This window comes from Rhyacophila brunnea, unplaced genomic scaffold, assembly GCF_057557595.1.
Source record: "Rhyacophila brunnea isolate RB1 unplaced genomic scaffold, BYU_Rbru_1.0 scaffold_20, whole genome shotgun sequence".
Lineage (NCBI taxonomy): Eukaryota > Metazoa > Arthropoda > Insecta > Trichoptera > Rhyacophilidae > Rhyacophila > Rhyacophila brunnea.
Window position 1 is genome coordinate 1,906,696 of NW_028232860.1, and position 13,987 is coordinate 1,920,682.

The following is a 13,987-nucleotide window of genomic DNA, read 5'->3' on the forward strand; positions in this document are numbered from 1 at the left end:
TATTAGTAATAATAATAATATATTCATTGACATGTTTTCTTTATCGAGTACAGGCATAACGTTTTTTAGTCATCTTTACACGATAAAAGAATATATTCTTACGACGCCATTACAAAAAAGATCGACGTGCTGCCACCTCGAATGCCCCTCGGCGATTGACGTTGGATTGGCGTGATATAAATTGCTATTATTTGCCGTTTCACTTATGTATGCTCTTAATCTATTAGGTCCATACTCTGACTCAAACACAAATTGAAAAACAAAATGCGTATTTTGCCAGACTCAGGATTTGAACCCGGAACCCATAACATTATAAGCCGACGTGGTAACTGCTCAGCCATCGTGAGTGATATCATATTTCGTCATATCTATGTCATATGTATATGTCATATCTATGGCATAATATTATGTAATGTATGTTGTATTATTTGTCATATGTATGTCATGGATCATATTATTATGTACGTCATATGTCTATGTTTATTGATTCATAACGATGGTTACCATGCATCATCACATCAAAAAGTCACATTAGATCCAGCGCCAGGCTGAGAGTTTCCTTGTTTCTTTCACGTATGACACTTGGCTCGGAGATCCACTACGATATTTATCTGCCGTGCTTTGTTAAAACTCTATTTACTTTTTTTATTATGTGTGCACTCTTAACAATTTGTTTTAATCGTAACTTATTTAATTTATCATATTACGAAGCTTCGCCGTCGTCTCACTCGGTTCGTATTACTTTTAAAATAACTCTCGATCTCTGCGTCCATTATTCACCGACGGCTAGTTCATACTTTAATTATTATTACTATTCGATTTTCGTTTAATTATCTGATTATAAGCCAATTATTTAAAGCCACTTCTTCACGGCAAATATTAAACGTCTCCTAGAGAACAATCAGCTTTGGCAAAATAAAACACCACATTTATATCCATTCTCTTCTCGTGCACCATTTATGAATTGCCGCTGTCAACAGATAAAATCGAATACGCGACGCTCCTAACTTCTCTAGGAAATCTAACGACACTTTACGCTTTACTGGCTTGGTAAAAAATTCGAAAACACAGTTTTGTAACATCACATAGTATTATTTATAATTTTTAAAGAGTATTTCCTCAATAATGGCACGAGAGACACTTAGACGTACCACTCTTTAATGTCTTTACTGTCTCTTTTCTTTCCGTTTGCACCGTTCCTGGGCATCGGGACGGGCGCCGCGTTTCTTTGCATCGCAGCTCCGTTCATTTGGTAACCCAAATTTGCTTGGCTGGACTGCACCTTCAAATACAACACATTTCAATTATAAATAAACACAACGATTGTAAATATTTAAAATATTGAAAAGCCTCGGATGATCTAAAGCAGGGGTTCAGAAACTTTTTCATCAAAGGGACAATTTTGAAATCAAAAATATTTGGCAGGACACCATAACGTTTTTTTTGTAAATATTTTCTGTTTTTAAAAAACATTAGGCAAAAAAATAAAAAATTATTTCATTGTGTAAACTTATATTTTTAACTAAATATACATTATTATTACTCTTATTAATACACTAAAAAATAATATTTACATTTTTTCACCATGTGATTTTATGCAATTGCTTGTTTGATATTACATCCTGCAATCTAGGTTCAAATTTTGTAACGTTTGATTTATTAATGCTCGTTGTAGAAAATGTATTTTCACAAATGTAGGTACTTCCAAATAAAGAAGCCATTTGATGAGCATGTTTAACTATATTTGGATATTTCCCAAGTGAAAGTCCTCATTCTTGCCAGAGGATATTTGAGGGGTATAGAAGCAAAGGCAACTTTCTACCAAATCAGTGTTTTGGAGAAAAAGCTAAAAAAGTAATTTAAGGCAGATAAGTTTAATGCAGAAATTTTTGTTTTTTTTTTCAATGTAGAAATAAGATTAAAAAAAATAATCTGTATAGTAAAAATCAGTAATTTCGCTGCACTTATTAAGATATTTTAATTATAAAAGTCAATATTGCTACATTTGCTTCCAAATTAAATTTATAAGATTGCTGGTTCTGCGTCTAACTAATTGAAAGTTTGCTCTGTTTGCTCCTAAATTGTACCGAGCGGCCATTTTGTCACGTGACTTTTTGTATGGGAATAATATTGAATATAGAAGAATGCAGCCTTTGCTACTAATGTGAATTTTTAAAGTGATTTTTGTATGAAAGAATGCAACGTTTGCACCTCAAATATTGTTTTACCACGTGCGTAATGAGCAGCTCTATATTTCTGCATTAGTAGGTTACTTTGCCAATTTTTCCAAGATTGCTGCCTTTGCTTCTACACCCCTCATTTAATTTTAAATGTAATTTTGAATTCGCGTTGGATTTCTCCGGAGAACATAATACATTCTCAATGATGCACTTTAATACACTTATAAATATAAAAAAACTCATAAAATATGTTATTATATTTTTCTTTTCTTTTCTTTATTTGGAAGCAATTGAGCTCTTCTCTGAATGGAAGGTTTTATAAAATGTAAAAAAACAAATAAATATAATAGCTACCAATAACAATATTATGGGTATTAATTAATTGAACAGATTTTGGCAATGTTAAGAATTGTAAACAGAAGGGCATTAGAGATACACTTTTCTCCAAAAGTAGATGCATGTTTGCATCTGAAGAATGAATATCTGCATTTCTAATCGGACCATAACAACAATCTGCAGGAATTAAACAGTTAGTCTCTATCAGTCAATATAATTGGACATTTCTAATAGATGGTATACGCATCTTGATTAATATTACCGCTGGGACAATGCGGAGAGGGTTTGAAATATACTAGACTAGAGTTGGCGATCCTACTGACTTGAAGGTAAAGTAGTGACGCACGTAATGATTTAAAGATATCTGCTGACGAGGGCTTGCCAGAGATCAGCAGGCCTCTTGCTGACGCTAAAAGTTTTGTCACGGCGAAAAAATGTTGCATTTATTAAACAAGACAAAGAATATATCGGATTTCCTTAATTGGATTTCATCTTATTCACCAGGCGGTTACTATGTGGAAAAAAGGGTTAACAAAATTTTCTAATGTGATGTCTGTCTAAGAAATGTTATCCATTTTTTATATTATGCACAAACTTAAAATGAGTGCAAATGTGCAATGAATTATTAGACGAAATGGATTCCCTGTATTCAAGGGTTCTAATGTACAACAATGTAGGATGACTTAGCTGAGGTCAACTGTACTTTTATATCTGTATCAACATACGTCGCTTGGCGATTGAACAACCGCTGGACAAATACCATCTCATACAGTGGCACTAAACGCCCACAGGGACGCCATAAAACCCGCTGGATAGACAAAGTCATAAAGTTTGGTGGATGTATATGGCAGCAAAGAACTAGGGACCGAGAAGAGTGGAGAGAGCTAGGGTAAACCTTCATCCAGCAGGGGATCGACTCCGGTTGATGATGAAAATATATTTGCGAGCAGTCGTTTTCTACAATGAATTTTATTAAATCTGGAGAAAGATACTGACTAGACAATACAATGACTGTTCGCATAGACAAATTGTCTTCAAATAAACGGTAATATTTGACACATGATTTATAGCGCGATGCAGAACCGTTGACGTTAAACAGCCGTTCTAACAAGAAAAACTCGTCACATGTTCTCTCTCTCTTCCAGTTAGGCCTTCTAATAAATATGTTTTTCTCACTGAACTTAGGTCGTCGAAATCGGTCCCCTAAAGTTAGGCGCGTATCTTAGGGACTTACTCGCCTAAGTACGGCTCTGCATTGCGCTCTTAGACTTTTAAAATTTTGACAGACTTGCGGGAAAAGCTTCGCCATTCCTTCACTTGACTATATAACTATTTATTGTAACATTAGAAATTTTTATATATACCTGATTTCCTAGTAATGCTGCACTGGCCCCCTGTTGGAAGGCTTTGTCATCTTCAACCTTATAAGATGGATCCGATCTGGACTTGAACTTGAGGATAATCAATACTACCAGAATAACAGCAATCAAGGCACTCGCTACAATACCTGGTAAATAATATAATATAGCTACACATGATGTGATAAACTTGAATAATAATGAGTTACCATTATTTTATAACACATATACATAAGATAAATATCAATGGGATAGTGCACAGGTGTTGTATGTCCAGTTTTACATCATAGCAAATTGATTATTAATGATGCCATCTTGTGGAGAATTTTGTAAGCTATTAGATGGCATACTTAGAAAAACCTGACCTCAGAAAGAAAACATTGAAATTCAAAAGAAAGATCATTATCACAAACATTTGATAAAGAATATTTTTATATTTATATATTTTTTTCTTTCTTTCACAAAACCTAGAGTGAGTTGTGATTGTAATTAATATTAAACTGACATGTAAGAACTTTTTAATTTTGAGTTTAATGAATGACATAACAAGGAAGTAGGTAATTAAATTTTTTCAGTTAATCTCAAAACTGAATTAATGTGACTATGATCTTTCTTTCTGCGTACCCTTCATATGTTATTATGTATTTGAATCAAACATTATCTTGGAAAATGCTCTTAAAAACTGGACATACAATGTCTGTGCACTGACCCATTGATGCATGCTTTTTTATCTCACTCAATATCGGGCGATGAAGTTTATTCTGTATGAGAAAGAACCAAATAAACGTCTTCTTCTATGAAGATTAGCATTATAATATATTATTATAATATGTAGTTCCTAAGGGTTACACATTATATTTTCATACATTTATATTAACCTAATTGATAGGACCATGCTGACATAAAAAACATGTTGTATGTTGTAACAAAATGAGCCATGATTATTTAGATAAACAATCATATAGAATCTTTCTTTATCAGTCCTCTCTTTCTATACTGATTATTAAATCGTGTAACAGTTTGTTTTGAGAACTATCAATAATAAAATATAAAGTGAAGTTAGGTTAGGAGGATTATCTATGAATATTTAAATCATCTTTCTTTATAAGATATTCTTAAATATATTCTATAAGATGATTATTAGTGCAAAGCAAATAAGTATAAATACATGAAAATTTATATTAGGTAACCTTATATTGAGTGAGTTAAAAAAACATGTAAGTACCGTGAATATAATATGAAGAATTTATTAGATAATAATATTATGTTTTGTCTTTCCAGTGAATGCATGTTTAGGATCAGCAATGCACGTTATAATTTGATGTTTAAACGAATGACAGTAGCGATACACTACCCTGCTAAGTAAAGAGAGTGTTTTTGGTTTTGGTGAAATGAGAACCCAAGTTTTAAACTACCTTGTCTCTTATATTGGATGGTTTTATTATAATCTCTAAAATACAGTGTACATAATATATTTAGAGATTATGTAAAAACAATTCAATAATTTTACATTATATAAGAGAGTTAAAAACTTGGGTTTTCATTTCACTAAAATCAAATACACTATCTTTTTAATGATCAATAACTTCAAATTTAAGAAACAATAATAATATTATATTGTGCATTTAACGACAGTCGATTTAGTCACTGCGGAGGAATTCTGACGATTTTGCTACTATTAAATGGCCTCAAACATTGATTGGTAAGACTATACACATTAAGTTAAGAACTACAACAGCGCAAAGCGATATTTTGAAAAATATGCAAAAAAATTATTTAAGATTTAAAAATGGAGATATTAAAAAAAAATTACATAATAAAAATATGTTTAATTAAAAAGAAAGCTTTTTAAAAATGTAATTATCAAGATAGTACTTATGGCAAGAGCTGTTTAAAAGTGAATTTAATAATATTATTCTTCAAATGTAGGTACTTACTTACATGCAATATTATATTGAAGAACTGTTTTGTACTTATATTAAATTTTATACTTATATTATACTGTAACAAACCAGACAGAATCAGAAGTAGAACTTTAGTAGAGTAAAAGTAGAAGTTCGAGTTCTACTTTTGATCCTGTTTATATCTTAATTATTGTGAAGTGAACTGTGGAAAATGAATAGTGTAATAATTATTAAGAATAAGGTTATAAACATGTTTAACAAGTTTTGTCTGTTCATAATAATTGATATAATTGAATATCAAAGGGCTCTTTTTTTTTCTTCGTAATTTCAATATCTTTTCGGCTGCAATTTTGTTATTACAATGTAATGTAAATTACTAATGATAGTACATTAGTTTTACAATTGGATGTAGCCCTTGACGATTTTTTTCATCGAGTAATGGTTTTTAGCCAATCACTCACTCTATTATCGTCGCTGTAGGATTGGTTTGTCGAATAGACCAAATGTTCAGGAGACGAAAAACAAATTTCATAATCCTATATTTAAATAAATGGAGATATTTAAATTGTTATTTTTACAGCATATGAATGATTTATTCATTACCATTACAAAGTAATTTAAAGAAAATGATGGTTCTAGTCCATTTAGATACAAAAAAACATTCTGCATTAAAAGGTCGATTTCGACAAAAACGGATATTCGACAAACCCATCCTATAGCGACGTTATGTCAATGATCTGGATTCGGAACCAAGGCTTTTGAAGCAGAATGATAATCTATAACTCGTCCAATGCGGGTGCATAACAGTAGATTGCAATATTTTATTTTTTGTTGGGCATTTGGATATTGGTTGTAATGGTTGTTAGCCATTCATTTAACGTCCACAATCTGAATCCAAATGCATATTAAAAAAAATAATATGTAAGTAGGTCTATGTGATTCAGCTGTGGAATTCATACCCAAAATCACCTAGTTTGAAGTATTTTGGTGTTTGTTAGTCATTCAGTAAACCCATTGGGTTTAATACCGGATTGAAACATGCACACTGACTAAACAATATGTGATTTAACCTAGCTGCCGGATTCAAACCCAAAATTTCCATATTTGCTCTTAGACGGGACGGAGCGAATTGGGCTCTACAAACGTCTTTTTAATGAGGATTAGTTGTTAATCATTCAATGCTGGATTGAAACATGCACATGAACTAACGAACAAATCCGCAACTTTTGGATCAAGAGGCGAGTCTGCTAACGTCAGTTAACGCCATATAAAGTGTTTTTATTTAGCGTAAACACATATAAATCTATGTACAGTAGAATGCTGATTATCTGGACTAATTAACAACTTATTATCCAAAGCCTGTATAATGGAGATTCCTGGAGGACGGATGTGCAGTCAACCATGAACATAAATATGGTATATAGCGCCGGTTTAAGTAAGTATAGTTAAAAATTTTGAAAATACCGGTAGCTCGGGCCTTGTGTTTTCTCTGAAAGGCCCTGCATTCGGTTATGTCAAGTAAATTGTACATAAAACATTCACCGTGGCACAGTTCGCCGTGAGCTTTCTTATCGGAAAGAGATGATCATATACTATACGGCCTTCAATTTTATTAGATTCAATATTAACATTAATTCAATTTTCATAGCTGAATATGGCAAAATTTATGAATTTAAGAATGAAAACCTAACTTAACCTAACAAATAATCCAGGCTATTTTCAAAATTTGTTTACTGCTGGCTTCCTGTAAAGTATAAACCGACAAGAACTGTGTTTTATTTAGACATGAATTTTATGTCAGTGCTATACGAGAGGTTGGACGGTCCTTAATATACGGCAATATATTTACAATACAACATTTCACGGTGAAGTAATGTGATACGGCGAACTGCATACGTACAAGTTTTCGGACACGCCTGCATACATGTACAAAAAATTTAAAAATTGTGGGAATGCGGTGTATTAAAAAGCACTGAGTATATAATGTATAGAGGTTAATCAGCATTCTCCTGTAGTTAATTATCAAAATAAGTAAACGTTTGCTTACTCAATTAATAATCATATAATTCATTATTTTTAAATAAACACAGTATGAATGCTTACCTATAATCATTGCTGTATATTCAGAGGCTTCCGAATTTATCCTCTCCCGGTTCTTATTTCTGGGAGTGTACGACGTGGGCGGGTAATACTGAACGGGGGGCAACTGCGCTGGGGGAAGTCTCTCGGGGATGGCGGGGTAAATGGGAGACGACTCCTCGATGGGGCCCCACGTGAACAGATCAGGTATGGTGTGCGTGGTGTGATGGATCGGAGTGGAAGGCTCGTGCTCCTCCTCCACTGTGGTGTCCACTTGAATGGTGGAAGGTCCGGCGGGTTTGGTATGCGCTGGAGTGTTCCAGGCGGGAGACACCGGTCGTCCTGATGTCGAGCCGGGAGAGCTGACAAAGGTCGTGCCGGGAAGGTTCGAGGTTGATGTGCCTCCGTCCACCGTTGTGCTGGTACCGGAGCTGGAATTGAATGTAAAATGTTCAAGCACATTTTGTCACCCATAATTGATTGTGTAGAGGTTTTAACACAGAACAGATAAAAAATTGAATACCGATAGGCTATATTCAATAGGCCGCATATTGATGTAGGGTTTTTGAATATGTGAGTGTCCTACGAAAATGAAGCACGCATTATGCACGTGCAATAGTGTGTGTAATACACCAACATTAAATGAGCGTAAATGCATAAATTGAGAGCAGTTTCCAGTATTCGACGTACAACGCATTCTTGACACGTATGTAAGTTTAACCTGGATTGTTCCTTACTCGAGTCGGTTACCTGCTATCGCCTTACCCGTTAGATATTTCAGTTCCCATTATTTCTGAGTTCTCTGGGTTTTACCCAACTCATGCTCATGTTTGGGGCATAGACAGTGGCGAAGCGGAAATAAAAATCTGACAGTGTTGTCTAGAAACCTCGTTCCTGTGTAGACGTCATGGTCACGATCCTCAGCCATGAGGGAATGACCAAGAACAAGAGGTTGAATAAACACTATAACAACTCAGTGAGTGGACTATAAACATTTAACCTTCCGACATTGTTGTTTTATAATGAATGCCAAAATAATAAAAATTATGGTAGTTGAAAAAACTAATTATTGTAAGAAACGATGTTCTTCTCATCTCTCTGGGATGAACCAATCATTGTATACAAATAACGTTCAGTTAGTAATTTCAGAATATTTTTCACCTTGTAATGGATTTGTGAGGTATATTTTGATCTTCTTTACCTGGGTGTGTTTGTATGGTCGACTTCCGTTGTGATTTCACTTGATCCAGACCCAGCAAAGCATTCCTCTTCATCGTCGCAAGCCTTGTCTGGTTTGCCATTTTTGAGATTGCCAGTCTAAAAAATATAAAAAAGATTGTAATATTATATCAAGTACCTTTTATATATAATTTTTTTAAAAAGCCATAGAGAATATGGAAATTTACAGTTTATCTCGCAGGCATACCGAAAAAAATTCTCAAAGCGATTCGATTAGATGGAAAGATATTTCGTACAGACATTATAACGTCGTCTTCAATTAATTCATAATTTTTTTCTGATGAATATAATAGTCCTGATTATAATATAATGAAGAAGGAAAAAGTTCTTCTAACCATTTTGGGCTTAGTGCTAGATGTGGGGCGAGGCTGCGGGGGTACATATACTGGAGTAATGAGATCGTCTCCGCCCGACCCTGCTTCAGGAGCCGGAAGACATTCGTCTTCGTCGTCGTCCCGACAGCCTGAGCCCGCTCCCGAGAAGACAAGCTCGTCTAGTACTCCCACGCCGCCATATCCAGATGCCGGAGTCTGAAATGAGAAATAATTATTTAGGACATGTTTGGAAAAACGGCGTCAGTATGCTTTGTAGATAATCTGGGTTACCGCGAGAAGTACAGTTGTCTGTGTATAAAAAAATATCAGTGATAACCTGCATTGTACAGGTTGGGATACACATCAGTGGCAAAGGGTGGAGGCTGCGGATATCCGACAAAAATAGTGCGCACTAAGTTTTGTCAGTCATAGGTACTTAGTTGTTTTTATTAACTCATTAAATGTCGCGAGGTATTTCTATCAAAAAATAAAACTTTGTAAACATATCTTTTTTGGAAATATATTAAAAGTATAGCATAGAGACTTGTATTTTGGGTAAGTATTTCATCCAAGAGATATCATAGCAGTATGTGTTCAATATATTAAATTATTTGCAACAATCAACCGGGGCCAGTATAATGAGTTACACCACAGAACAGATAATAAATAGAATACCGATAGGCTATATTCAATACGCCGCATATTGATGCAGAGTTTTGAATGTGTGAGTGTCCTACGAAAATGAAGCACGCATTATGCACATGCAATAGTGTGTGTAATACACCAACATTAAATGAGCGTAAATGCATAAACCGAGAGCAGTTTTCAGTATTCGACGTAAAACGTATTCTTGACACGTGTGTAAGTTTAACCCGGATTCTTCCTTACTCGAGTCGGTTACCTGCTATCGCCGTACCCGTTATGTGTTTCAGATCCCATTATTTCTGAGTTCCCTGAGTTACACTAACAGTACAGTGTATAATTACGTTAATTTTCTATGGCCATCCTTGGATGCACGAAATTGTAGAGTGTGTAAGCGCAGTTAAATTAAGAATAGATATTGTAGAAAGTGTTGGTTAGTTTTTAAAATTCAATTAAATCCTGCCTAAACCAAACCATAATATATATCAGAAACAATATTCTTCTATCTACGAGTATATTATCCAAAATTATGTCATTAAATCATACATAATTTTATTAGCACGCTAGTGTCATTATTACGCAAAATATTTTCAACATTAAAGATGTCAGTATCAAAACTCTACGGGATCCATCGTGACTGGACTAGGTTATATGCAATTTTTGTTTGTGTTACTGTCAAATTATTTAACTTTTAAGAAATATTTACTAAAACAGACCTGTTGCATTCTGTGCAGTTCGTTCCTCTCTAATATCCCTGTCATGAGCTGCGCATCTCCCCGCACCGACGCTCCTGTATCTTTCTCAGCAGCGAGATCCAAGACTCGGATGGCGTTCACCACCAGACCGGCGATTACTCCGCTGAATCCTCTTTCAACTTTTGATTTCCCTTTGTTCCATTTCCCACCAACATATACCGCCGATTGACTGTTGAATACTGTTGATTGTTGGCCTGTAAACATTTTAACAAGTCTTTCAGTAATAGAAGCTAAACAGAAATATTTATGAGGTTGTTTTAAAATGATATAATATATCAGTTACAGCCAAAAGTTAGTAAGTCTAGAAATCATTTTATGGAATAATTGCAATTTGAAGTTTGATATGTCCTCTGAAATCAGGCAAAATACTAATTTCTTTGTGCTATATGTACATATCGGATAACCTAGAAAATTTGTTCTATCATACATATTTCTATATAGACACATAATCCGCTGTTATCTATAAATACCTAAATTATCAACTTACCAACTTTTGGCAGTAACCCGACGTGACGTATGGTTACTGCCAAACGTTGGGAAGTCTGGAAATCATCTTAAGGAGTAATTTAAATTTGAAAGTTTGAAATGCTCTCTAAAATCAGGCATAATGCTAATTTCTTCGTGCTTTGTGTGCATTTTTATATCTATGTCGGATGACATCTTTTTCTAGTTATTAACTCTAAATACTTTTCTTTTTCGACTTTTTTTTGTGGTAACCCCACGATATTCATAAAGAATACTATATTCTTAAGTATTGAAGGATTTAGGATTCATGAAAAATTGTAATACGGCAGCGTCACATCTATTGTACAGTTGCCGAGGCTCAATACCATGCTCACAGCAAGCACAGTTCGGCATTCGGGTCCGGGCGCTTTACCCTCTCTGACCAGTATATTCAAAATAAGTATTTATATTAGCCTGGATTCAACCCATAATATATTCACGACAACTGTATAATTTTTTTATTGAAAATGTCTGTAGTGCTAGCTTAATGCAATGCTTTCCAACCTTTTTGCCATGATAAATACATTTTACGATCATTTAACATATTATTATCTAATGGTTCATTCTTTCTTATTCAATAAATATAATGTTAAGTAATTATTAGAGAATATTTAATTTTATAATAACATGTTATTTTCTATATAGGTGATCTGTCAGGGATCATTAATATTAATTTCAAGATTGACATCAAAAGTCTTGTTCCAGTAAGTATAAAAGCTAATTTAATAACTTAAAATTGACATTTTGACTCTAAAGTACCGACTCAATGTACCTATTAAGTTTAAGCTAGTTTACAGAAAACTAAGAAAACTACCATGGAACAAAATAATTAATATTTATATAATTACCAATCGGAAAAATGAATGTCAGTACTTACTTTAAAAGTATGGTGAAAATTAACCAATAGATTCATCTTTACCTTGCGGGTGGTTGACTTGAACATTGAAATCATCGACTTGCAGTGTCGAGTTGGCTCCGTGACGTGTGAACCGAACAACGTGGTATGCATTGTCATTCACCTTCACTCCAATGTCACCCAGAGGATGATCATTTCCACCAACGTTGTACACCATGAACACATTCCCTTCAACCTGTAATTTGGGACATAGAACAGATAAATAAATAGATTTCCGATAGGCTATATCCCAATACACTACATTTTTACGCAGGGTTTTGAATGTGTGAGTGTCCTACGAAAATTAACCACACATTATAGACATGCAATAGTGTGTGTAAATATATTGTGACCTCACTGGGAATTGGACTTGGATGAAAGGTCAGCGCCTTATGCCTTGAACTACAAATAACCTGACATAATGTTTATTTTTGCTTCTCCTATTTTATCCAAACACCGAAAACTTGGGATCTCGCTAGCGTTCGCTATTAATTTAAGGAAAAGAAACATGTGAAACAAAAACCCAAAAAACAGTCTGACAATTAGCATCACCTGAAAGAATTGTCATGCGATACAGACGATCAGATGGGTCTGTAGGTTACAGTCCATGTAGGGTATAGTTTGATAAAGAAGTCAATCGATTCAATGAATATTATAAAATTTTAGAAAACAATTACTTACGATCTCCATCTCCATGTAATCTTGAGTAGTCGCCGACTCCACTCGTAGAAGAACAGCATCAGTTCGAGATGTTACAAATCCTAAAGCCACTGTGTCTTGTTCTGTGTCGGCTATTCGAGATCCTGGGAACGTATACTGAACCATTCCTCGGTTTGGGCCAAACTCGTAGGCAATTGATTCTGAAAATTACAAGAAAATGATACATTAGGATGCTAACTCTTCTTATTTTTAAAAGCCCAGCGTAGTGTTGTCAACTTTACTATATACATACACGCAATCCCAATGGCATGACTAATAGAATTGTAGGTTATGTTGATATGTCTGACGTGTCAATACAAAATTCTTGTGTTCAGGTGTATCGCTTGGATTCGGCCGTAATGGCCAACACGAACATAACCGAATTTGACGGACATGTCTACCAACCAAAATTTTCGCCATATTACAAATTTACCAATTATTGTAGATAGCTGTAGATAACTGTCTTGCGTATGGAATACCTTCCGTGTTAATTTGGACCAATGAAAATAACGGAAATGTACTAAAGTGATAACTGTTAAGAATAGAGCTGCTGGTCTTTCTTCCGATATACCTTGACTTGACTTTAAGTGTTTTTGGAGACCACAGTAACCTTTATTCATTAAAATTAATTGTCTTTATATTTCCTGGCTTGTAGCATTTTTACACCTCACAAGTGACCCGAGGTATACAAAGCTTTCTACTGTTTAAAATGATGTAAATAAACAATACGATACTAAGCTTAGCATCTGTCTTAAATATGAAGTAAGAGGTGTATCAACTGAGATAAAAACATAGACAATAGAGTAACACATACCGTCGTAACAAGTGGGACCAGTGAATGATGTCATATCACAATCGCATGCATACGTGTTCCACTGTTGCACACAGACTCCTCTATTAGCGCAAGCATTATGACTGCACTTTGTGGGACCTAAAATAAAAGAAGGTTATATATTACGATTTAATTTACAATAATGCTGTAAGTGCTGTAACCTCCTCTCCTACGGTTACCTTCCACTACAACAGTAGGAGAGCCATCAGTTGTGATTTACATTAGAGGCTTGGTGCATTTAATAACAGCA

General features: G+C 34.4%; 1 protein-coding gene across 1 annotated transcript in view; it reads right to left on the reverse strand.

The window, feature by feature from the left end:
• Positions 1 to 341: 341 nt before the first annotated feature.
• Nrx-1 (Neurexin 1) overlaps positions 342 to 13,987 on the reverse strand; it is a 542,497-nt gene continuing 528,851 nt past the window's right edge. The window contains exons 19-27 of the mRNA XM_085948211.1: positions 13,720 to 13,836; positions 12,888 to 13,066; positions 12,231 to 12,402; positions 10,769 to 11,001; positions 9,432 to 9,626; positions 9,059 to 9,174; positions 7,882 to 8,288; positions 3,881 to 4,023; positions 342 to 1,282 (exon numbers count right to left, since the gene is read on the reverse strand). Coding sequence (XP_085804337.1) covers positions 1,142 to 1,282; positions 3,881 to 4,023; positions 7,882 to 8,288; positions 9,059 to 9,174; positions 9,432 to 9,626; positions 10,769 to 11,001; positions 12,231 to 12,402; positions 12,888 to 13,066; positions 13,720 to 13,836 — 1,703 coding nt within the window. The 3' untranslated portion in view covers positions 342 to 1,141. The remainder of the gene's footprint in view (positions 1,283 to 3,880; positions 4,024 to 7,881; positions 8,289 to 9,058; positions 9,175 to 9,431; positions 9,627 to 10,768; positions 11,002 to 12,230; positions 12,403 to 12,887; positions 13,067 to 13,719; positions 13,837 to 13,987) is intronic.